Raw genomic sequence first — 26,940 nt, forward strand, 5'->3', positions numbered from 1 at the left:
TCCATGTTTTATGGTATGTTCCCAAATACTCCATGTTTTATGGTATGTTCCCAAATACTCCATGTTTTATGGTATGTTCCCAAATACTCCATGTTTTATGGTATGTTCCCAAATACTCCATGTTTTATGGTATGTTCCCAAATACTCCATGTTTTATGGTATGTTCCCAAATACTCCATGTTTTATGGTATGTTCCCAAATACTCCATGTTTTATGGTATGTTCCCAAATACTCCATGTTTTATGGTATGTTCCCAAATACTCCATGTTTTATGGTATGTTCCCAAATACTCCATGTTTTATGGTATGTTCCCAAATACTCCATGTTTTATGGTATGTTCCCAACTACTCCATGTTTTATGGTATGTTCCCAAATACTCCATGTTTTATGGTATGTTCCCAACTACTCCATGTTTTATGGTATGTTCCCAACTACTCCATGTTTTATGGTAGGAAGGAAGCCATTGTGTTTTTGAATGTGGCAGTAAGCCAGTCCATCAGATAAGTATCAGTTGATTATCATCCATCTTACCCATCACTAACGTGACTGAGGGAAATGTATCGTTAAGGTAATTTGCAGTTACAGCTCTATGGTTGACACGGTAATGTATCTAAATTAATTTCGAATTACTTCCCAACCACCTTACTAGTGCCTCACTTGCTCACATCCAAAATAACATTTTCTACATGACTCCCACTTTGTCTAGACCTGTGCCTACCAACTCAGTCCTCCATGTAACAACAGGCCACAATCCCTCTTTAAACCTGTACTGTTCATATAAAGGCAGGGTTGGGGATCACGGCTCTAGCTATAACCGTCATTGGCCCACCTGCTCCCTTTAGTCTCAACATGAATTATCCTATTTAGATTGTAAGCTAATGGGTCATGTAACAGTACTCTTTGTATAAATGTACTACAAACATTAGATTACAAGATCACGTGGCCAGGGTTCTCCACTTTATTTATATCGGCTTTTTAATAAAAAAAAAAAAAAAAAAATGACCTAGAATTAACTGCTAAACATTGACTAGGGTGCGACATGATCAATAAATAGCTAGCATTATTACTAGTCTAACACTATCGCAGTTTAACTCCTGATACGAGAAAGATATGTTACTGACAATGTCCATTTCCAAGCAGTGTGGACACGCTTAGCGTGCCGCCATGTAAGTAACTCTGCACTGATCACATATCTAGAGCATCGGGCAATGCATGGTCTACACACGGATTGAGATAGTCTGTGCGCAGTACCGGAGTGGCTGCTTTCCCTTCTCCTTCCTCGTCCTTGTCTCCGGCATCTGGTGCAGCCACATCACTGGGTGCAGAATCTAGACCAAAGAGAGGATATTCATTCCAAAGTTTAAGAAAATCATTGTATATATATTGAATAAAAACAGACCAGAAAGGGTTTAAAGTTGTTTTAGTAGTTTTTGGCTGCACAAATTGCAATTTTCACGCTCACAGCTGCTTAGTGTACACAAAATAGACTTCCTTTGAAATAGCCTGCCTACCGCCATTAGACTCTCCCCTAATCTTCAATCGTTTAAGAAGTGCCTTCTCTTTAGGAAAGCTTATGGCCTCCCAGAGTAACCTCTACCTCACATACCTGTCTCTTGCTCTCTCCTAAAGGGCAGCACTCTACGCTCTCCTCCAGCTCTGCTTCACTCCCGCCGTGTTAGATTGCTGTTTCCTGTCCTATTGTGTTTTATACCCCACTTCCTATAGACTGTAAGCTCGTTTGAGCAGGGCCCTCTTCATCCTATTGTTCCTTTAATCTTTTGTAAGGGTCTCATTTATTGTTAAATCTCTCCCTCCTATAATATTGTAAAGCGCTACGGAATTTGTTGACGCTATATAAATGCCAATAATAATAATAAAAAGACAGAAATATGTTGAGGAGAAGTGCAATCCTGGAGTACAAAACAAATGGCAAGCAAGGAAAAACACGATCTGCTCTCAGACACTATGGTCGGTAGTATTATTATTGCCATTTATATAGCGCCAACAGATTCCGCAGCGCTTTACAATATTATGAGAGGGGGGATGTAACTATAAATAGGACAATTACAAGAAAACTTACAGGAACGATAGGTTGAAGAGGACCCTGCTCAAACAAGCTTACATTCTATAGGAGGTGGGGTATAAAACACATTAGGACAGGAAATAGCAATCTAACCAGGTGGGAGTGAAGTAGAGCTGGAGGAGATGCTATAGGAAATGCTGCCCTATAGGAGAGAGCAAGAGAGACAGGTATGTGAGGTAGAGGTTACTCTGGGAGGCCAGAAGCTTTCCTAAAGAGATGGGTTTTAAGGCACTTCTTAAATGATTAAAGCCTTGGGGAGAGTCTGATGGCGGTAGGCAGGCTGTTCCATAGGAAGGGAGCCATCCGCGAGAAGTCCTGCAAGCGTGAGTTGGCCGTACGGGTGCAAGCAGCGGACAGGAGAAGGTCAGGGGCAGAGCGGAGAGACCGAGAAGTAGCATACCTATGGATCTGTGAAGAGATATAACAGGGGCTAGAACTGGTCAATGCTTTATAGGTATGGGTTAGCATTTTGAATTGACTCCTATAGTATACAGAAAGCCAATGTAAGGACTGAGGGGTGAAGTGTCAGAGGACCAACTAGAGAGGAATGTGCAGCTATGGGTTTTGCAATACCTGCAAGTAATATGCAGGAATGTGTGTATCTATCCTGCACCCTTTATGTTCAGCTATGGGTATTGCAATATCTGCTGGTAATATGCAGGAATGTGTGTATCTATGGGTATTGCAATATCTGCTGGTAATATGCAGAAATGTGTGTGTATCTATGGGTATTGCAATATCTGCTGGTAATATGCAGGAATGTGTGTGTATCTATGGGTATTGCAATATCTGCTGGTAATATGCAGGAATGTGTGTATCTATGGGTATTGCAATATCTGCTGGTAATATGCAGGAATGTGTGTATCTACCTGCGCCTTCTATGTTACGCTATGGGTATTGCAATATCTGCAGGTAATATGCAGGAATGTGTGTTCTATCCTGCGCCTTCTATGTGCAGCTATGGGTATTGCAATATGTGCAAGTAATATGCAGAAATATGTGTATCTATCCCATGCCATCTATGTGCAGCTACGGGTATTGCAATATCTGCAGGTAATATGCAGGAATGTGTGTATCTATCCTACGCCCTCTATGTGCAGCTATGGGTATTGCAATATGTGCAGCTAATATGTAGGAATGTGTATATCTATCCTACACCCTCTCTGTGCAGCTATGGGTATAACAAAATATCTGCAGGTAATATGCAAGAATGTGTGTATCTATCCTGCGCCCTCTATGTACAGCTATGGTATTGCAATATCTGCAGGTAATCTGAAGGAATGTGTGTATCTATCCTGTGCCCTCTATGTGCATCTCTGGGTATTGCAATATCTGCTGGTAATATGCAGGAATGTGTGTATCTATCCTGCACCCGCTATGTGCAGCTATGGATATTGCAACATGTGCAGGAATGTGTGTTCTATCCTACGCCCGCTATGTGCAGCTATGGGTATTGCAATATCTGCTGGTAATATGCAGGAATGGGTGTTCTAATCTGCACCCGCTATGTGCAGCTATGGATATTGCAATATCTGCAGGTAATCTGAAGGAATGTGTGTATCTATCCTACGCCCGCTATGTGCAGCTCTGGGTATTGCAATATCTGCTGGTAATATGCAGGAATGTGTGTTCTATCCTGCACCCTCTATCTGCAGCTATGGATATTGCAACATGTGCAGGAATGTGTATCTATCCTGCGCCTTCTATGTGCAACTATGGGTATTGCAATATCTGCAGGTAATATGTGTACTCCTCTTCCTACCACCTACATGTAGCTAGATTTCTTAAAGAGAAGCCTCTCACTAAAATGTATTGTTTTCTATTAAAAATTGTGTTTGTGCTGTTCAAGTTTGATTTTTTATTTAATACATGTATAAAACAAATTAACAGATGAGCAGCTGCTTGCGCATTAGAAGCCACAATAACCGTTAAATCTTGCATAGTTTGGTAATTGTGACTACACTTTTCATTCAGGGAAACGCACCTTCAACAACCCCCATCCTTGCCCTCTGCCGGCGCGCCTCATCCGAATCCTTGTGTAACATGTTCCCATCCAGTGCGAAGTGCACAGCGAGCTGGTCCACCGCACTTATTGGCTTGTACACCCTCTCCTGCACGAAAAGAAAGAACTGTATTGGACAATGTGCTGGGAAGATGTATATAGCAGGAATGAATGTGATGCATGCTAGGTCTGATTACACCAAGGGTCCATTGCATTCAATGCAATCATAAATAATGGTGAATACGTGATGCTAGGGTTCAGTACTAGGGCCTGTTCTCTATTATATTATTATTACTGATAATACAGGTGGTCTGTGGGTAAAGTACCAGTGAGTATCCCAAGGGATCAGTACTGGAGCCCAATCTCTATAATATTATTATTACTGATATTACAGGTGGTCTGTGGCTAAAGTACCAGTGAGTATCCTAAAGGATCAGTACTGGAGCCCAATCTCTATAATATTATTATTACTGATATTACAGGTGGTCTGTGGGTAAAGTACCAGTGAGTATCCCAAGGGATCAGTACTGGAGCCCAATCTCTATAATATTATTATTACTAGTGATATTGCTGATGGTCTGTGGCTAAAGTACCAATGAGTATCCCCAGGGTTCAGTAACAAGGCCAATTCTCTATAATTATTATTACTAGTTATATTACAGGTTGTGGCAAACATAGCCACTTCTGGACTGTAATATGAAAATGTTGTCTGTACTATGTGCTGTGTGTATTTTGCTATGTATACAGTGTGGTATAGGTAAATGTACTGTGTATCTATGCTATGGTAATTCGCATGCTGGCAGCCGTAAGCTACCAGCATGCAAGTACTTCGTTCAACGAATAGCGGCTATCCGGGCCGTTCGTGGAACGAATGCGGGCTCCCCTGATAGACCACACACTTAGAAGCGTGTGGCACTCGTTAACCGATTGCAACAATGTTGCAATCGGTAATTAGAAGCCCACCTAGGTGGCCGTCGTTCGGCTACCGACCATGCGGCGGTCGGCCATCTTGGATTCGCTATTCTTCAGCGGTGTTTGGTCGTCGAGCGCCTGGAACTGAAAACGGCTACTCAACGACACAAACACCGCTGGACTTCCAGACCGTTCGGGAGCCCGGTATTCGGTAAAATCGTTCCCCCCAACTATAATGGACAGTTTGAGGGGAACTTTGATGTAAACTGTATTTGTTGCGGCGTTCGGTCATTTCAGCTGGGATCTGAGCGGTATTCACACAAGAGATGCGCTCAGACCCCAGCTATCTACCGAACGTTCGGTTATTTAAATGTACCGTATAAAGCTTATAAAAAGGATTTTAATGTGAATTGTCAGTTTTGCTACACGAGGGGATAATCCACTTAATCGTCCATTTTAGTGGGAGTATCCCTCTCGTGTAGCAATGCACCCTGGGAGAATTACACTGCATTATGGGAGAAATCCCCTGAAACTTCTGTCAAGAAACCCCTTGCATGGGGAACTGTATAAATATACAAGCCTGTGAATAAAGCCAGTTAGTTGACTCCCAAACTGTGTTTCGTCCGGTTATTGGGAGGATTGGGATATTGCCTTACTTTTCAGGCGCTGACTGTGGATTTACCTGTTATACCAGCGGATATCGTGGATTTTAATATTGCACTCCGATACACAGGTGGTCTGGGGTAAAGTACCAGTGAGTATCCTCCAGTATGAGTACTTGTTCTAGTGAGATTACAGGTGGTCTGGGTATGCTCAGTGAGTATGCTCAGGTATTAGTACTTTGGCCCATTCTATATAATAATATTATTACTAGTTTTAAACTACTAGTTTTACAGAAGGTGGGGGTACCAATGAGTATCCTCCAGTAGGAGTGTAGCGGAGCCCTAGTCCTAGCAGGGACTCTGCTGGTTACTCCAAGATGCACTCAGGAACAAATAAAATACTCCAAGGGAACAGCCAAACACAGCAAATTAATCAAAGAATCTCCCAACACCTCCCCAGCAACTGGACGACACTCAGCTCTGGGGGTATAAATGATTTTAATGGAGCCACAGCTGGCCTTTTATGAGAATTCCCCTGTAAGGGGTTTTCAGATACATATTCCAGGGGCATTCCCCACTGGATATGTAAAATCTTTAACACCCCAAAATATGCATTTCCCCATAATTAGGTTTTCAACGAGAGGGGAATAGATCTCACACATGGACTGCAAGTCCCAAACATAGGGGACAACAGGGAGGGGGGACATTGGTACGGACAGCCCAGAGCAGGCATAAAGGTACTGTAGCAAGGTCCATTCCGCTAGTCCAAAGTCTCTGCAATATTATAGTATATGTCCTTGGCTGGTTCTTAAAGGGCCAGTAGTACCATACAAAATCCCATTAAGCCCAGCCATTGTTTTAAAAGGGTCCCATCTTCCCGGGACCATAACCACTGGGCAGGCGGCGAGCAAGCAGCCCCCTCCAGGAAACCAGGGCAGACTCTTGTACAGGGGCTAGTCCGCTACAGTGAGTATCCTCAGGTATTCATACTTTGACCCATTTTATATAATATTATTATTACTAGTCATTTTACAGAAGGTGGGGGGTAACGTGTCAGTGAGTATCCTCAGGTATTCGTACTTTGACCCATTCTATATAATATTATTATTACTAGTCATTTTACAGAAGGTGGGGGGGGGGGGGGGGGTAACGTGTCAGTGAGTATCCTCAGGTATTCATACTTTGACCCATTCTATATAATATTATTATTACTAGTCATTTTACAGAAGGTGGGGGGGGTAACGTGTCAGTGAGTATCCTCAGGTATTCGTACTTTGACCCATTCTGTATATTAATATTATTACTAGTCAATTTACAGAAGGTGGGGGGTTATGTGTCAGTGAGTATCCTCAGGTATTCGTACTTTGACCCATTCTGTATATTAATATTATTACTAGTCAATTTACAGAAGGTGGGGGGTTATGTGTCAGTGAGTATCTTCAGGTATTCGTAACTTTGGCCCATTTTATATAATATTATTACTAGTCATTTTACAGAAGGTGGGGGGTAACGTGTCAGTGAGTATCCTCAGGTATTCGTACTTTGGCCCATTCTATATAATATTATTATTACTAGTCATTTTACAGAAGTTGTGGGGTTATGGGTCAGTGAGTATCCTCAGGTATTCGTACTTTGGCCCATTCTATATAATATTATTATTACTAGTCATTTTACAGAAGGTGGGGGGTAACGTGTCAGTGAGTATCCTCAGGTATTCGTACTTTGACCCATTCTATATAATATTATTATTACTAGTCATTTTACAGAAGGTGGGGGGGGGGGGGGGGGTAACGTGTCAGTGAGTATCCTCAGGTATTCATACTTTGACCCATTCTATATAATATTATTATTACTAGTCATTTTACAGAAGGTGGGGGGGGTAACGTGTCAGTGAGTATCCTCAGGTATTCGTACTTTGACCCATTCTGTATATTAATATTATTACTAGTCAATTTACAGAAGGTGGGGGGTTATGTGTCAGTGAGTATCCTCAGGTATTCGTACTTTGACCCATTCTGTATATTAATATTATTACTAGTCAATTTACAGAAGGTGGGGGGTTATGTGTCAGTGAGTATCTTCAGGTATTCGTAACTTTGGCCCATTTTATATAATATTATTACTAGTCATTTTACAGAAGGTGGGGGGTAACGTGTCAGTGAGTATCCTCAGGTATTCGTACTTTGGCCCATTCTATATAATATTATTATTACTAGTCATTTTACAGAAGTTGTGGGGTTATGGGTCAGTGAGTATCCTCAGGTATTCGTACTTTGGCCCATTCTATATAATATTATTATTACTAGTCATTTTACAGAAGATGGGGGGGGGGGGGGCAAGGTACTAGTGAGGAACATTTAGGGTCTGTACTGGGGGCCATTGTATAACATCATGATGAGGGATGCTACAGATTGCCCACAGTAATTTGATAGGTAGTCAGTGGTTAAGGAGTCAATGGGGAACTTGATGAATCAGTTCTAGGGCCCTTCTCTATATAATTAATTATTATTTGAATGTTTAGTGGTAAAGTACACATGAGGAAGCTCAAGAAACAGCACGGGGGGCAATAAACTTTATTATTAGTCTAAGCCAGGGGTGCCCATAAGGTAGATCCCCAGATGTTGTAGAACTATAACTCCCATGATGCTTTGTATGCCTTTAGAATGACAAATTATCTTGGAAGCTGTAGTTTTAAACTATCTGGGGATTTTCTTTTTGGGCACCCCTGGGTTAAGTAATATTACAGAAATGTAGGGCATACACTTATACTCCTATTGTTCCTTTACATATATTATATACACGTTGTTATTTTTTGCCACTTACTTTAAAGCTGTACCGCACAATGTTCTGGGGAGCGTGAGGATTGTTTGCCGTTAGGATGCGAGTGAATTCCTCTTTTAACTCCTTTCAACATGAAGAAAATTTAAAAAGCTAACAATTTAATGATCATCATCAGTGATTTCACAAAAAAATAAAATAAAAAAGGGACTTCAAGGGACACTGTAAGCACCAAAAACAATGGTATCTCAGTTAAGGTTTTTAAGGTGTATATATAATGCCCCAGCACTCCCACTTCTCCATTCAATGCTATTTAGGAGTTAAATCACTTTGTTTGTGCAGTCATAACCACATGTCTCTTGGTTAAAACTTGTACAGCCTACCTAGACACTTCCTGAGATATTATTTTTCTACAGTGTGTTTAATTTAGAAGTTCTTATTTCCGCTTCTTTTAATAGTCAGCAGCAGCCTTCATTGCAAGAGTAAAGTACAGTTAACAGAACAGGAGATATGAACTTCATTAATAAAACACAGTGTACTGTAAGATTAGAATGAAAATTGAACCATTTCTTCATGGAGGCTGAGCGCCTCACAGGCAGGGGAGTTGTGGCTAGAGCTGCATTCACAAAGTGACTTCACTCAAAAATGCTTACAGTGTCCCTGTAAATCAAGAATGAAAGGAAATACAAAAAAAAAAAAAAACAACAAACAGTTTAATACATTGTTTACAAAGTTGCAATTTCCGTCCAAGGCCAATGACAGCGTGAAGTATGCATGCTCAAGAGGAGCCTTTTTTAATGGCAAGTTGGGGTGTGGCTGCTGTGCAACTTACACAGTGTGTGTTATTGTAATTTACTAGTGAATGGACAGTATCTTTGTGAGCAGAGTTCTTGCTGGTCAGCCGGTTAAAAAATAAATAAAACGTTGGAAACTGGTCAGTAATGAGCAGTTTCTACAACTGACTGAGCTTCCACCCTGTGCTGTATCAGTAACTGACTGAATGCTTCCATCCTGTGCTGTATCTGTAACTGACTGAGCTTCCACCCTGTGCTGTATCAGTAACTGACTGAGCTTCCACCCTGTGCTGTATCTGTAACTGACTGAATGCTTCCACCCTGTGCTGTATCTGTAACTGACTGAATGCTTCCACCCTGTGCTGTATCTGTAACTGACTGAATGCTTCCACCCTGTGCTGTATCTGTAACTGACTGAGCTTCCACCCTGTGCTGTATCTGTAACTGACTGAGCTTCCACCCTGTGCTGTATCTGTAACTGACTGAGCTTCCACCCTGTGCTGTATCTGTAACTGACTGAGCTTCCACCCTGTGCTGTATCTGTAACTGACTGAGCTTCCACCCTGTGCTGTATCTGTAACTGACTGAGCTTCCACCCTGTGCTGTATCTGTAACTGACTGAGCTTCCACCCTGTGCTGTATCTGTAACTGACTGAGCTTCCACCCTGTGCTGTATCTGTAACTGACTGAGCTTCCACCCTGTGCTGTATCTGTAACTGACTGAGCTTCCACCCTGTGCTGTATCTGTAACTGACTGAGCTTCCACCCTGTGCTGTATCTGTAACTGACTGAGCTTCCACCCTGTGCTGTATCTGTAACTGACTGAGCTTCCACCCTGTGCTGTATCTGTAACTGACTGAGCTTCCACCCTGTGCTGTATCTGTAACTGACTGAGCTTCCACCCTGTGCTGTATCTGTAACTGACTGAGCTTCCACCCTGTGCTGTATCTGTAACTGACTGAGCTTCCACCCTGTGCTGTATCTGTAACTGACTGAGCTTCCACCCTGTGCTGTATCTGTAACTGACTGAGCTTCCACCCTGTGCTGTATCTGTAACTGACTGAGCTTCCACCCTGTGCTGTATCTGTAACTGACTGAGCTTCCACCCTGTGCTGTATCTGTAACTGACTGAGCTTCCACCCTGTGCTGTATCTGTAACTGACTGAGCTTCCACCCTGTGCTGTATCTGTAACTGACTGAGCTTCCACCCTGTGCTGTATCTGTAACTGACTGAGCTTCCACCCTGTGCTGTATCTGTAACTGACTGAGCTTCCACCCTGTGCTGTATCTGTAACTGACTGAGCTTCCACCCTGTGCTGTATCTGTAACTGACTGAGCTTCCACCCTGTGCTGTATCTGTAACTGACTGAGCTTCCACCCTGTGCTGTATCTGTAACTGACTGAGCTTCCACCCTGTGCTGTATCTGTAACTGACTGAGCTTCCACCCTGTGCTGTATCTGTAACTGACTGAGCTTCCACCCTGTGCTGTATCTGTAACTGACTGAGCTTCCACCCTGTGCTGTATCTGTAACTGACTGAGCTTCCACCCTGTGCTGTATCTGTAACTGACTGAGCTTCCACCCTGTGCTGTATCTGTAACTGACTGAGCTTCCACCCTGTGCTGTATCTGTAACTGACTGAGCTTCCACCCTGTGCTGTATCTGTAACTGACTGAGCTTCCACCCTGTGCTGTATCTGTAACTGACTGAGCTTCCACCCTGTGCTGTATCTGTAACTGACTGAGCTTCCACCCTGTGCTGTATCTGTAACTGACTGAGCTTCCACCCTGTGCTGTATCTGTAACTGACTGAGCTTCCACCCTGTGCTGTATCTGTAACTGAACCTTTGCTCTTACGGTGTTATATCGGGTATTGATTTTGAAAATCCTTACTATGCTGTAATGCATAGAAACATGGAAGTAAAAAAAATAAAATAAAAACAACGCACCGCCTCGGTTAGCTGCAGTTGGTCGGGAGGCTTAGTAAGTGCCTTGGGTTGAGACCATTCATCGGCACCATCTCCCATGTCTGTAGAATCATCTTCATCCTTTATAAGAAATCATACATCAAGACATGAATATTAGGCTTGACGTCATCACCAACAGCACCAACACCGCGACACCATAACTAGCAGCACCAACACCATAACTAGCAGCACCAACACCTCGACACCATAACTAACAGCACCAACACCTCGACACCATAACTAACAGCGCCAACACCGTGACACCATAACTAACAGCGCCAACACCGTGACACCATAACTAACAGCATCAACACCGTGACACCATAACTAACAGCGCCAACACCGTGACACCATAACTAACAGCATCAACACCGTGACACCATAACTAACAGCACCAACACCGCGACACCATAACTAACAGCACCAACACCTCGACACCATAACTAACAGCACCAACACCTCGACACCATAACTAACAGCACCAACACCTCGACACCATAACTAACAGCACCAACACCTCAACACCATAACTAACAGCACCAACACCTCGACACCATAACTAACAGCACCAACAGCACCAACACCGTGACACCATAACTAACAGCACCAACATCATAACTAACAGCACCAACAGCGTCAACACCGTGACACCATAACTAACAGCATCAACACCGTGACACCATAACTAACAGCATCAACACCGTGACACCATAACTAACAGCATCAACACCGTGACACCATAACTAACAGCACCAACATCATAACTAACAGCACCAACAGCGTCAACACCGTGACACCATAACTAACAGCATCAACACCGTGACACCATAACTAACAGCATCAACACCGTGACACCATAACTAACAGCATCAACACCGTGACACCATAACTAACAGCATCAACACCGTGACACCATAACTAACAGCACTAATACCTCGACACCAGAACTAGCAGCATCAATAACGCTGTCTATTGGACTGGGAGAAGAAGACCTCCGCCGTTTCGCTGCCAAGGAACGAGAGCTGGAGATGGACTATGTGGAACTACTAAACTCGGGTCAGCCGCAGAGCATGGACGCAGAACGGGAAAACTGGGTGGCGGACCCAGACCTGTCAGCCTGCAGCTGGGAAAACGCAGCCGAGGTACCCCCCCTGCTTCACTTCCAGCTGCAGAAGTAGGGGGACCTCATAGACTGGTCCTGGAGAGACCCACAGATGGCAGGTGGAGATGGGACCGAGATCTCTCTACCGGCTCTGCAGGGATGCTGGGCAGTCAGCCCAGATCCCCAGCGGCAGAGTACATTACAGGGAGGAGAGACAACCGGTCTCACTCCCCAGCGGCAGAGCGCATTATTGGAAGGGGAGATAGTCGGTCTCACGTCCCAGCAGCAGTATGGGTTACTGGGAGAACAGACATTTGGTCTCTCTCCCCAGCAGCAGCCTGTGTTACTGGGAGAAGAGACAGTCGGTCTCTCTCCCTAGCGGCAGAGTGTATTACAGAAAGGGGAGACAGTTGGTCCCCCTCTCCAACATCGGAGAGAGTGCCAGGGAGAGGAGCCGGTTACCACCTCTCCCCAGCGGCAGCTTATTCCCCCCCCCCCCCCCGTCTCTCATCAGACCTTGCTATGGTTTAACCCCATGGCGATTTGACTGTGTTCGTGGGATCTGAGCGCTGTTCGGATATAGTGAGCGCCCAGATCCAAGCTATCTGGGGATAGGTGGTGAATGTGGGGGTTCTGTTCAGTGTGATAGGAATTATGTCTTTTTACTGTTGTTGTAAATGGAGATATTTTCTGTATGCTGGAGATAATTGGCTTACCACACCCAAGCCATGCTTGCAGTTGGTCAAAAAGGGACTTCCAACTAACTTTTGACCCACTGGACTAATTTGTATGATTTTGACATATGTTTGTATTTGAAATATGCGGATTCTGAAAATGTAAGTTTTGTGCGAATGTTATTGTGGGGGAACCAACCTCGCCACTGGGCATTGGAGAAGACTGATTGCCAGCCTCCTGCCTTGTGACTATGACCCCCATGTTGAAGGCTTGAATTCCCCTGCAAAGACCCGAAAGCCGGGTCATTCGGTACTTTCCCTATTTGAACAGGGATACCCCAGATAGCCATACCATGGAGCCTATTCATGTAACAAAAGACTATGTGAAAGACTTTGGCTCCATGGCAATTGAACTGTATGTATGTGATCTGACCGCCATTCAGTAATAATGTTATCTGGGGATATGTTGAATGTATCTGTTTTATGGAATAGCTGCACAGTTATATATATATTTATTGTCTTTTGCTACCATGTGGCTAATGGAGTTTTGCCTCTGTCCTTGGAGATAATTGGATTACTTCCCAATTATCTCCAGGATAGAAGACTCTGTGGAGCAGGTTTTGGGCAGAAAAGCCATGCTTCATTTGGTCACAAAGGACTTCGATCTGACTTTTGACCCACTGCACCAATTTGTATGATTTTGACGTATGTTTGTATTTGGAGTATGCTGATTCTGAAAATGTATGTGGATATTTAAAGTTATGAATATTGTGTAAAACTGTGTATTTTCCTGCCTGTGATAATTGCATTAACCCATTGTGTAAGGTAATTGTATCTCAGGCAGAGGGGAGTATTTTGTGTGGGAGTGTGAATGTATTGTACGTGTTTATTGGTTATTTTACAAAACCCTGTGGGCGGTACTGTATCTGTAAAACCTGCACAAAAGAAGGCCCTTTGGTGCCAAATAAACGAGTTCTACTTCACCCTCAATTTGGAGTGCCGTCTCTTATTGGGGGAATCTGCTACAAAGGATTGCTATGCTAGTCATACTCTCTTGCTATAATCACTATTAAGCTCTTGTAAGAGCTTGTTCCTGCCTTGCTGTCTGGAGGAGTCTACAGTGGTTATGGTGTCTGCTGCAGTGCTTGGAGTCCTCAGGAAGTGCTAGGAGCATCCTTCAACGGAGGTACCCAGTCGGGGTGCCAGGTGATCCGTTACAACCGCGACACCATAACTAGCAGCACCAATAACGCAACACCATAGCAGCACCAATATCGCGACACCATAACAGCACCAATACCGTGACACCATAACTAGCAGCACCAACACCGCAACACCATAACTAGCAGCACCAACACCGCAACACCATAACTAGTAGCACCACCACCGCGACACCATAACTAGCAGCACCACCACCGCGACACCATAACTAGCAGCACCACCACCGCAACACCATAACTAGCAGCACCACCACCGCAACACCATAACTAACAGCACCAATTCCGCAACACCATAACTAGCAGCACCACCACCGCGACACCATAACTAGCAGCACCACCACCGCGACACCATAACTAGCAGCACCACCACCGCGACACCATAACTAGCAGCACCACCACCGCGACACCATAACTAGTAGCACCACCACCGCGACACCATAACTAGTAGCACCACCACCGCAACACCATAACTAACAGCACCAATTCCGCAACACCATAACTAGCAGCACCAATTCCGCAACACCATAACTAGCAGCATTAATACTTTGAAATCATAACTAAAGCCCCTTAGCTGCAGCTCATTCCCAAATCCCAATTTGTAATCATTTGTATGACTTCCCATTTATCTGGCCTGACGAGCTTATATGGTATGCTGGCATTGCCGTAAATGAAGATTTCCATACAGATTGCCTTGACACATGGATTCTGGCATGCCACCATCACACAGCAAAACATCATATTACTCATGAATGATTAGATGGAAGCAGTTTAAAACCATTAAATTTAGAATGTGCGTCCCAGGCAGAAACCTTACTTACCCTCTTTTTTGTGATGCCCTTTGGTGGTTTGGGGAGAATTAACTTCTGTGACTGCATTGGAGGCGCCCCAGTATTCTGGAAAAATGTAAATAAATAAATAAATAAAAAGTTCCCATTATTTGCAGATATGAATGGACTATTATATATATATTCACACATATTATCACTTTGTATTCAGGAAGATGGCATGTCTCAGTCTGCTTTTATTATTATAATTCTAGTCTCTTACTGGACAGGCATACGGATGCTTTATTCTCTCGCCAGCCAGGACTATACGTGCCTGGTTAGGATTCTCAATAGCCAGGGCTACAATCGTATGGTTGTGTTTCACACTTGCTGGTGATAACATATTTATACACACTACGAATATTATGGCAGTTTTAATGTTAAAACAGTTACAATGTTAATGCACTATATAAATTCTCAAATAAAATCACAGGGAAATAAAGAAAAAGGAGGAACGGAGTTATAAAGTGTCATAAAAGGGGCGGTGTTAGAATTTACCTGTTTTGTCTTAATTGGCATAGTTTTGGTTGGCATGATGAACTCTGTGTTCCTTTCAAAGCCAGTGATGTATCTGCAATAATATGATGGAAATCCATTAAACTACACGAGACAAACAATCTAATCAGAGAAACCATTAAAAAGGGTATACAGTTTAAATCCCTGGATATAGATAGTAAGTTAACATTTACCTGCACTGGCACACACACACAAAGCTGACTACAGACAGTAACCAGGGATAAAACAGAACTAAGACTGACACACACAGAACCGGACACAGACAGTAACCGGGTATTTACCCACACAGAGCCGGATACAGACAGTAACCGGGTATTTACACACACAGAGCCGGATACAGACAGTAACCGGGTATTTACACACACAGAGCCGGATACAGACAGTAACCGGGTATTTACACACACAGAGCCGGATACAGACAGTAACCGGGTATTTACACACACAGAGCCGGATACAGACAGTAACCGGGTATTTACACACACACAGAGCCGGACACAGACAGTAACCGGGTATTTACCCACACAGAGCCGGATACAGACAGTAACCGGGTATTTACACACACACACAGAGCCGGACACAGACAGTAACCGGGTATTTACCCGCACAGAGCCGGATACAGACAGTAACCGGGTATTTACACACACAGAGCCGGATACAGACAGTAACCGGGTATTTACCCGCACAGAGCCGGATACAGACAGTAACCGGGTATTTACCCACACAGAGCCGGATACAGACAGTAACCGGGTATTTACCCACACAGAGCCGGATACAGACAGTAACCGGGTATTTACCCACACACAGAGCTGGATACAGACAGTAACCGGGTATTTACCCACACACAGAGCCGGACACAGACAGTAACCGGGTATTTACCCGCACAGAGCCGGATACAGACAGTAACCGGGTATTTACCCACACACAGAGCCGGATACAGACAGTAACCGGGTATTTACACACACACAGAGCTGGATACAGACAGTAACCGGGTATTTACCCACACACAGAGCCGGACACAGACAGTAACCGGGTATTTACCCGCACAGAGCCGGATACAGACAGTAACCGGGTATTTACCCACACACAGAGCCGGATACAGACAGTAACCGGGTATTTACCCGCACACAGAGCCGGATACAGACAGTAACCGGGTATTTACACACACAGAGCCGGACACAGACAGTAACCGGGTATTTACCCACACACAGAGCCGGATACAGACAGTAACCGGGTATTTACCCACACAGAGCCGAATACAGACAGTAACCGGGTATTTACCCACACACAGAGCCGGATACAGACAGTAACCGGGTATTTACCCACACACAGAGCCGGACACAGACAGTAACTGGGTATTTACCCACACACAGAGCCGGACACAGACAGTAACCGGGTATTTACCCACACAGAGCCGGATACAGACAGTAACCGGGTATTTACCCACACAGAGCCGGATACAGACAGTAACCGGGTATTTACCCACACACAGAGCCGGACACAGACAGTAACTGGGTATTTACCCACACACAGAGCCGGATACAGACAGTAACCGGGTATTTACCCACACAGAGCCGGATACAGACAGTAGCCGGGTATTTACCCACACAGAGCCTGATACAGACAGTAACCGGGTATTTACCCACACAGAGCCGGACACAGACAGTAACCGGGTATTTACCCACACAGAGCCGGATACAGACAGTAACCGGGTATTTACACACACAGAGCCGGATACAGACAGTAACCGGGTATTTACCCACACAGAGCCGGATACAGACAGTAACCGGGTATTTACCCACACACAGAGCCGGACAAAGACAGTAACCGGGTATTTACCCACACAGAGCCTGATACAGACAGTAACCGGGTATTTACACACACACACAGAGCCGGATACACACAGTAACCGGGTATTTACCCACACACAGAGCCGGATACAGACAGTAACCGGGTATTTACCCACACAGAGCCGGATACAGACAGTAACCAGGTATTTACCCACACACAGAGCCGGATACAGACAGTAACCGGGTATTTACCCACACACAGAGCCGGATACAGACAGTAACCGGGTATTTACCCGCACACAGAGCCGGATACAGACAGTAACCGGGTATTTACCCACACAGAGCCGGATACACACAGTAACCGGGTATTTACCCACACAGAGCCGGATACAGACAGTAACCGGGTATTTACCCACACAGAGCCGGATACAGACAGTAACCGGGTATTTACACACACAGAGCCGGATACAGACAGTAACCGGGTATTTACACACACAGAGCCGGATACAGACAGTAACCGGGTATTTACACACACACACAGAGCCGGATACAGACAGTAACCGGGTATTTACCCACACAGAGCCGGATACAGACAGTAACCGGGTATTTACCCACACACAGAGCCGGATACAGACAGTAACCGGGTATTTACCCACACACAGAGCCGGATACAGACAGTAACCGGGTATTTACCCACACAGAGCCGGACACAGACAGTAACCGGGTATTTACCCACACAGAGCCGGATACAGACAGTAACCGGGTATTTACCCACACACAGAGCCGGATACAGACAGTAACCGGGTATTTACCCACACAGAGCCGGATACAGACAGTAACCGGGTATTTACCCACACAGAGCCGGATACAGACAGTAACCGGGTATTTACCCACACAGAGCCGGATACAGACAGTAACCGGGTATTTACCCACACACAGAGCCGGACAAAGACAGTAACCGGGTATTTACCCACACAGAGCCTGATACAGACAGTAACCGGGTATTTACCCACACAGAGCCTGATACAGACAGTAACCGGGTATTTACCCACACACAGAGCCGGATACAGACAGTAACCGGGTATTTACCCACACAGAGCCTGATACAGACAGTAACCGGGTATTTACCCACACACAGAGCCGGATACACACAGTAACCGGGTATTTACCCACACACAGAGCCGGATACAGACAGTAACCGGGTATTTACACACACAGAGCCGGATACAGACAGTAACCGGGTATTTACCCACACAGAGCCGGATACAGACAGTAACCGGGTATTTACCCACACAGAGCCGGATACAGACAGTAACCGGGTATTTACCCACACAGAGCCGGATACAGACAGTAACCGGGTATTTACCCACACACAGAGCCGGACAAAGACAGTAACCGGGTATTTACCCACACAGAGCCTGATACAGACAGTAACCGGGTATTTACCCACACACAGAGCCGGATACAGACAGTAACCGGGTATTTACCCACACAGAGCCTGATACAGACAGTAACCGGGTATTTACCCACACACAGAGCCGGATACACACAGTAACCGGGTATTTACCCACACACAGAGCCGGATACAGACAGTAACCGGGTATTTACACACACAGAGCCGGATACAGACAGTAACCGGGTATTTACACACACAGAGCCGGATACAGACAGTAACCGGGTATTTACACACACAGAGCCGGATACAGACAGTAACCGGGTATTTACCCACACACAGAGCCGGATACAGACAGTAACCGGGTATTTACACACACAGAGCCGGATACAGACAGTAACCGGGTATTTACCCACACACAGAGCCGGACAAAGACAGTAACCGGGTATTTACCCACACAGAGCCGGACACAGACAGTAACCGGGTATTTAATAATACTGACCTGCTGTCGGTTAGACCGGAAGTTGATTTCTGTTGCTCTGATACGGAGGCCGTGGGTGAGCGGAAGTTGTTCGTTGCTATGATACAGCGGCTGATAGAGTTAAATTGAAATGGACAGCGTACAGGGGCGGGGCATGCCTTACATCATCCAATGGCAGGCTGTCTGCTGCCGTGAGTGACATTAGGGGCGGGGCTTGCTAGGAGGTCTCACTCCATCCAATGGCAGGCTGTCTGCAGCCGTGAGTGACATTAGGGGCGGGGCCTTTTAAATGACCTCTATGTAATTGTCAGCTTACAGTGACTGTCACACACTGAGTGGATTATACAATAAGGGAGGGGGTGGTGATAGGATAATTTATAATAAGGGAGGGGGTGAGAAGGATAATTTATAATAAGGGGGGGTGAGAAGGATAATTTATAATAAGGGGGGGTGAGAAGGATAATTTATAATAAGGGAGGGGGTGAGAAGGATAATTTATAATAAGAGAGGGGGGGTGAGAAGGATAATTTATAAAAAGGGAGGGGGGGTGAGAAGGATAATTTATAATAAGGGAGGGGGGGTGAGAAGGATATTTTATAATAAGGGAGGGGGGTGAGAAGGATAATTTATAATAAGGGGGGGGTGAGAAGGATAATTTATAATAAGGGAGGGGGGCTGAGAAGGATAATTTATAATAAGGGAGGGGGTGTGAGAAGGATAATTTATAATAAGGGAGGGGGTGGTGAGAAGGATAATTTATAATAAGGGAGAGGGTGGTGAGAAGGATAATTTATAATAAGGGAGGGGGTGGTGAGAAGGATAATTTATAATAAGGGAGGGGGTGTGAGAAGGATAATTTATAATAAGGGAGGGGGGGTGAGAAGGATAATTTATAATAAGGGAGGGGGTGGTGAGAAGGATAATTTATAATAAGGGAGGGGGTGTGAGAAGGATAATTTATAATAAGGGGGGGGTGAGAAGGATAATTTATAATAAGGGAGAGGGTGGTGAGAAGGATAATTTATAATAAGGGGGGTGTGAGAAGGATAATTTATAATAAGGGAGGGGGTGTGAGAAGGATAATTTATAATAAGGGAGGGGGTGGTGAGAAGGATAATTTATAATAAGGGAGGGGGTGTGAGAAGGATAATTTATAATAAGGGAGGGGGGTGAGAAGGATAATTTATAATAAGGGAGGGGGTGGTGAGAAGGATAATTTATAATAAGGGGGGTGTGAGAAGGATAATTTATAATAAGGGGGGGTGAGAAGGATAATTTATAATAAGGGAGGGGGTGAGAAGGATAATTTATAATAAGAGAGGGGGGGTGAGAAGGATAATTTAAATTAAGGGAGGGAGTGAGAAGGATAATTTATAATAAGGGAGGGGGTGAGAAGGATAATTTATAATAAGGGGGGGTGAGAAGGATAATTTATAAAAAGGGAGGGGGTGAGAAGGATAATTTATAATAAGGGAGGGGGTGAGAAGGATAATTTATAATAAGGGAGGGGGGGTGAGAAGGATAATTTATAATAAGGGAGGGGGGTGAGAAGGATAATTTATAATAAGGGAGGGGTGAGAAGGATAATTTATAATAAGGGAGGGGGGGTGAGAAGGATAATTTATAATAAGGGAGGGTGTGTGAGAAGGATAATTTATAATAAGGGAGGGGGGGTGAGAAGGATAATTTATAATAAGGGAGGGGGTGAGAAGGATAATTTATAATAAGGGAGGGGGGTGAGAAGGATAATTTATAATAAGGGAGGGGGGTGAGAAGGATAATTTATAATAAGGGGGGGTGGTGAGAAGGATAATTTATAATAAGGGAGGGGGTGAGAAGGATAATTTATAATAAGGGAGGGGGTGAGAAGGATAATTTATAATAAGGGAGGGGGTGGTGAGAAGGATAATTTATAATAAGGGAGGGGGGGTGAGAAGGATAATTTATAATAAGGGGGGGTGGTGAGAAGGATAATTTATAATAAGGGAGGGGGGCTGAGAAGGATAATTTATAATAAGGGAGGGGGTGTGAGAAGGATAATTTATAATAAGGGAGGGGGTGGTGAGAAGGATAATTTATAATAAGGGAGGGGGTGTGAGAAGGATAATTTATAATAAGGGAGGGGGTGGTGAGAAGGATAATTTATAATAAGGGAGGGGGTGTGAGAAGGATAATTTATAATAAGGGAGGGGGGGTGAGAAGGATAATTTATAATAAGGGAGGGGGTGGTGAGAAGGATAATTTATAATAAGGGAGGGGGTGTGAGAAGGATAATTTATAATAAGGGAGGGGGGGTGAGAAGGATAATTTATAATAAGGGAGAGGGTGGTGAGAAGGATAATTTATAATAAGGGGGGTGTGAGAAGGATAATTTATAATAAGGGAGGGGGTGTGAGAAGGATAATTTATAATAAGGGAGGGGGTGGTGAGAAGGATAATTTATAATAAGGGAGGGGGTGTGAGAAGGATAATTTATAATAAGGGAGGGGGGTGAGAAGGATAATTTATAATAAGGGAGGGGGTGGTGAGAAGGATAATTTATAATAAGGGGGGTGTGAGAAGGATAATTTATAATAAGGGGGGTGTGAGAAGGATAATTTATAATAAGGGAGGGGGTGTGAGAAGGATAATTTATAAAAAGGGAGGGTGTGAGAAGGATAATTTATAATAAGGGAGGGGGGGTGAGAAGGATAATTTATAATAAGGGAGGGGGTGAGAAGGATAATTTATAATAAGGGAGGGGGGTGAGAAGGATAATTTATAATAAGGGAGGGGGGGTGAGAAGGATAATTTATAATAAGGGAGGGGGTGTGAGAAGGATAATATATAATAAGGGAGGGGGTGAGAAGGATAATTTATAATAAGGGAGGGGGTGTGAGAAGGATAATTTATAATAAGGGAGGGGGTGTGAGAAGGATAATTTATAATAAGGGAGGGGGTGGTGAGAAGGATAATTTATAATAAGGGAGGGGGGGGTGAGAAGGATAATTTATAATAAGGGAGGGGGTGAGAAGGATAATTTATAATAAGGGAGGGGGTGTGAGAAGGATAATTTATAATAAGGGAGGGGGTGTGAGAAGGATAATTTATAATAAGGGAGGGGGTGGTGAGAAGGATAATTTATAATAAGGGAGGGGGTGGTGAGAAGGATAATTTATAATAAGGGAGGGGGTGGTGAGAAGGATAATTTATAATAAGGGAGGGGGGGTGAGAAGGATAATTTATAATAAGGGAGGGGGGTGAGAAGGATAATTTATAATAAGGGAGGGGGTGTGAGAAGGATAATTTATAATAAGGGAGGGGGTGTGAGAAGGATAATTTATAATAAGGGAGGGGGGGTGAGAAGGATAATTTATAATAAGGGAGGGGGTGTGAGAAGGATAATTTATAATAAGGGAGGGGGTGGTGAGAAGGATAATTTATAATAAGGGAGGTGTTGAGAAGGATAATTTATAATAAGGGAGGGGGGTGAGAAGGATAATTTATAATAAGGGAGGGGGTGTGAGAAGGATAATTTATAATAAGGGAGGGGGTGGTGAGAAAGATAATTTATAATAAGGGAGGGGGTGGTGAGAAGGATAATTTATAATAAGGGAGGGGGGGTGAGAAGGATAATTTATAATAAGGGAGGGGGGTGAGAAGGATAATTTATAATAAGGGAGGGGGTGTGAGAAGGATAATTTATAATAAGGGAGGGGGTGTGAGAAGGATAATTTATAATAAGGGAGGGGGTGTGAGAAGGATAATTTATAATAAGGGAGGGGGTGGTGAGAAGGATAATTTATAATAAGGGAGGGGGTGGTGAGAAGGATAATTTATAATAAGGGAGGGGGTGGTGAGAAGGATAATTTATAATAAGGGAGGGGGGGTGAGAAGGATAATTTATAATAAGGGAGGGGGGTGAGAAGGATAATTTATAATAAAGGAGGGGGTGTGAGAAGGATAATTTATAATAAGGGAGGGGGTGTGAGAAGGATAATTTATAATAAGGGAGGGGGGTGAGAAGGATAATTTATAATAAGGGAGGGGGGTGAGAAGGATAATTTATAATAAGGGAGGGGGTGTGAGAAGGATAATTTATAATAAGGGAGGGGGTGGTGAGAAGGATAATTTATAATAAGGGAGGGGGGGTGAGAAGGATAATTTATAATAAGGGAGGGGGTGTGAGAAGGATAATTTATAATAAGGGAGGGGGGTGAGAAGGATAATTTATAATAAGGGAGGGTGTGAGAAGGATAATTTATAATAAGGGAGGGGGTGAGAAGGATAATTTATAATAAGGGAGGGGGTGAGAAGGATAATTTATAATAAGGGAGGGGGGGTGAGAAGGATAATTTATAATAAGGGAGGGGGTGAGAAGGATAATTTATAATAAGGGGGTGTGTGAGAAGGATAATTTATAATAAGGGAGGGGGGTGAGAAGGATAATTTATAATAGGGGGGGGTGAGAAGGATAATTTATAATAAGGGAGGGGGGGTGAGAAGGATAATTTATAATAAGGGAGGGGGTGAGAAGGATAATTTATAATAAGGGAGGGGGTGAGAAGGATAATTTATAATAAGGGAGGGGGTGTGAGAAGGATAATTTATAATAAGGGAGGGGGTGAAACGGATAATTTATAATAAGGGAGGGGGTGAGAAGGATAATTTATAATAAGGGAGGGGGTGTGAGAAGGATAATTTATAATAAGGGAGGGGGTGTGAGAAGGATAATTTATAATAAGGGAGGGGGTGTGAGAAGGATAATTTATAATAAGGGAGGGGGGTGAGAAGGATAATTTATAATAAGGGAGGGTGTGAGAAGGATAATTTATAATAAGGAGGGGGGTGAGAAGGATAATTTATAATAAGGGAGGAGGTGTGAGAAGGATAATTTATAATAAGGGAGGGGGTGAGAAGGATAATTTATAATAAGGGAGGGGGTGTGAGAAGGATAATTTATAATAAGGGAGGGGGGTGAGAAGGATAATTTATAATAAGGGAGGGGGTGGTGAGAAGGATAATTTATAATAAGGGAGGTGTTGAGAAGGATAATTTATAATAAGGGAGGGGGGTGAGAAGGATAATTTATAATAAGGGAGGGGGTGTGAGAAGGATAATTTATAATAAGGGAGGGGGTGGTGAGAAAGATAATTTATAATAAGGGAGGGGGTGGTGAGAAGGATAATTTATAATAAGGGAGGGGGGGTGAGAAGGATAATTTATAATAAGGGAGGGGGGTGAGAAGGATAATTTATAATAAGGGAGGGGGTGTGAGAAGGATAATTTATAATAAGGGAGGGGGTGTGAGAAGGATAATTTATAATAAGGGAGGGGGTGTGAGAAGGATAATTTATAATAAGGGAGGGGGTGGTGAGAAGGATAATTTATAATAAGGGAGGGGGTGGTGAGAAGGATAATTTATAATAAGGGAGGGGGTGGTGAGAAGGATAATTTATAATAAGGGAGGGGGGGTGAGAAGGATAATTTATAATAAGGGAGGGGGGTGAGAAGGATAATTTATAATAAAGGAGGGGGTGTGAGAAGGATAATTTATAATAAGGGAGGGGGTGTGAGAAGGATAATTTATAATAAGGGAGGGGGGTGAGAAGGATAATTTACAATAAGGGAGGGGGGTGAGAAGGATAATTTATAATAAGGGAGGGGGTGTGAGAAGGATAATTTATAATAAGGGAGGGGGTGGTGAGAAGGATAATTTATAATAAGGGAGGGGGGGTGAGAAGGATAATTTATAATAAGGGAGGGGGTGTGAGAAGGATAATTTATAATAAGGGAGGGGGGTGAGAAGGATAATTTATAATAAGGGAGGGTGTGAGAAGGATAATTTATAATAAGGGAGGGGGTGAGAAGGATAATTTATAATAAGGGAGGGGGTGAGAAGGATAATTTATAATAAGGGAGGGGGGGTGAGAAGGATAATTTATAATAAGGGAGGGGGTGAGAAGGATAATTTATAATAAGGGGGTGTGTGAGAAGGATAATTTATAATAAGGGAGGGGGGTGAGAAGGATAATTTATAATAGGGGGGGTGAGAAGGATAATTTATAATAAGGGAGGGGGGGTGAGAAGGATAATTTATAATAAGGGAGGGGGTGAGAAGGATAATTTATAATAAGGGAGGGGGTGAGAAGGATAATTTATAATAAGGGAGGGGGTGTGAGAAGGATAATTTATAATAAGGGAGGGGGTGAAACGGATAATTTATAATAAGGGAGGGGGTGAGAAGGATAATTTATAATAAGGGAGGGGGTGTGAGAAGGATAATTTATAATAAGGGAGGGGGTGTGAGAAGGATAATTTATAATAAGGGAGGGGGTGTGAGAAGGATAATTTATAATAAGGGAGGGGGGTGAGAAGGATAATTTATAATAAGGGAGGGTGTGAGAAGGATAATTTATAATAAGGAGGGGGGTGAGAAGGATAATTTATAATAAGGGAGGGGGTGAGAAGGGTAATTTATAATAAGGGAGGGGGGGTGAGAAGGATAATTTATAATAAGGGAGGGGGTGAGAAGGATAATTTATAATAAGGGAGGAGGTGTGAGAAGGATAATTTATAATAAGGGAGGGGGTGAGAAGGATAATTTATAATAAGGGAGGGGGTGTGAGAAGGATAATTTATAATAAGGGAGGGGGGTGAGAAGGATAATTTATAATAAGGGGGTGTGTGAGAAGGATAATTTATAATAAGGGAGGGGGGTGAGAAGGATAATTTATAATAAGGGGGGGTGAGAAGGATAATTTATAATAAGGGAGGGGGGGTGAGAAGGATAATTTATAATAAGGGAGGGGGTGAGAAGGATAATTTATAATAAGGGAGGGGGTGTGAGAAGGATAATTTATAATAAGGGAGGGGGTGAGAAGGATAATTTATAATAAGGGAGGGGGTGAGAAGGATAATTTATAATAAGGGAGGGGGTGTGAGAAGGATAATGTATAATAAGGGAGGGGGGGTGAGAAGGATAATTTATAATGAGGGAGGGGGTGTGAGAAGGATAATTTATAATAAGGGGGTGTGAGAAGGATAATTTATAATAAGGGAGGGGGGTGAGAAGGATAATTTATAATAAGGGGGGGTGAGAAGGATAATTTATAATAAGGGAGGGGGTGAGAAGGATAATTTATAATAAGGGAGGGGGGGTGAGAAGGATAATTTATAATAAGGGAGGGGGGGTGAGAAGGATAATTTATAATAAGGGAGGGGGTGAGAAGGATAATTTATAATAAGGGAGGGGGGTGAGAAGGATAATTTATAATAAGGGAGGGGGGGTGAGAAGGATAATTTATAATAAGGGGGGGTGAGAAGGATAATTTATAATAAGGGAGGGGGGGGAGAGAAGGATAATTTATAATAAGGGAGGGGGTGGTGAGAAGGATAATTTATAATAAGGGAGGGGGTGTGAGAAGGATAATATATAATAAGGAAGGGGGTGAGAAGGATAATTTATAATAAGGGAGGGGGTATGAGAAGGATAATTTATAATAAGGGAGGGGGGGTGAGAAGGATAATTTATAATAAGGGGGGTGTGAGAAGGATAATTTATAATAAGGGGGGTGTGAGAAGGATAATTTATAATAAGGGAGGGGGGTGAGAAGGATAATTTATAATAAGGGAGGGGGGGTGAGAAGGATAATTTATAATAAGGGAGGGGGTGTTGGAATGATAATTTATAATAAGGGAGGGGGTGGTGGAAGGATAATTTATCATAAGGGAGGGGGTGTTGGAATGATAATTTATAATAAGGGGGGGTGAGAAGGATAATTTATAATAAGGGAGGGGGTGGTGGAATGATAATTTATAATAAGG

At 43.4% G+C, this 26,940-nt stretch overlaps 1 protein-coding gene across 1 annotated transcript in view; it reads right to left on the reverse strand.

Annotated features, from left to right (window-relative positions):
* DNAI1 (dynein axonemal intermediate chain 1) overlaps positions 1–19,237 on the reverse strand; it is a 135,045-nt gene extending 115,808 nt beyond the window's left edge. Inside the window, exons 1-7 of the mRNA XM_063456699.1 lie at positions 19,156–19,237; positions 15,456–15,528; positions 14,952–15,026; positions 11,120–11,218; positions 8,423–8,503; positions 4,068–4,194; positions 1,252–1,328 (exon numbers count right to left, since the gene is read on the reverse strand). Of these exons, the coding sequence (XP_063312769.1) occupies positions 1,252–1,328; positions 4,068–4,194; positions 8,423–8,503; positions 11,120–11,218; positions 14,952–15,026; positions 15,456–15,491 (495 nt within the window). The 5' untranslated portion in view covers positions 15,492–15,528; positions 19,156–19,237. The remainder of the gene's footprint in view (positions 1–1,251; positions 1,329–4,067; positions 4,195–8,422; positions 8,504–11,119; positions 11,219–14,951; positions 15,027–15,455; positions 15,529–19,155) is intronic.
* Between the last annotated feature and the right edge of the window lie 7,703 nt (positions 19,238–26,940).

The sequence above is a fragment of the Pelobates fuscus genome, chromosome 5 (genome assembly GCF_036172605.1).
Source record: "Pelobates fuscus isolate aPelFus1 chromosome 5, aPelFus1.pri, whole genome shotgun sequence".
Lineage (NCBI taxonomy): Eukaryota > Metazoa > Chordata > Amphibia > Anura > Pelobatidae > Pelobates > Pelobates fuscus.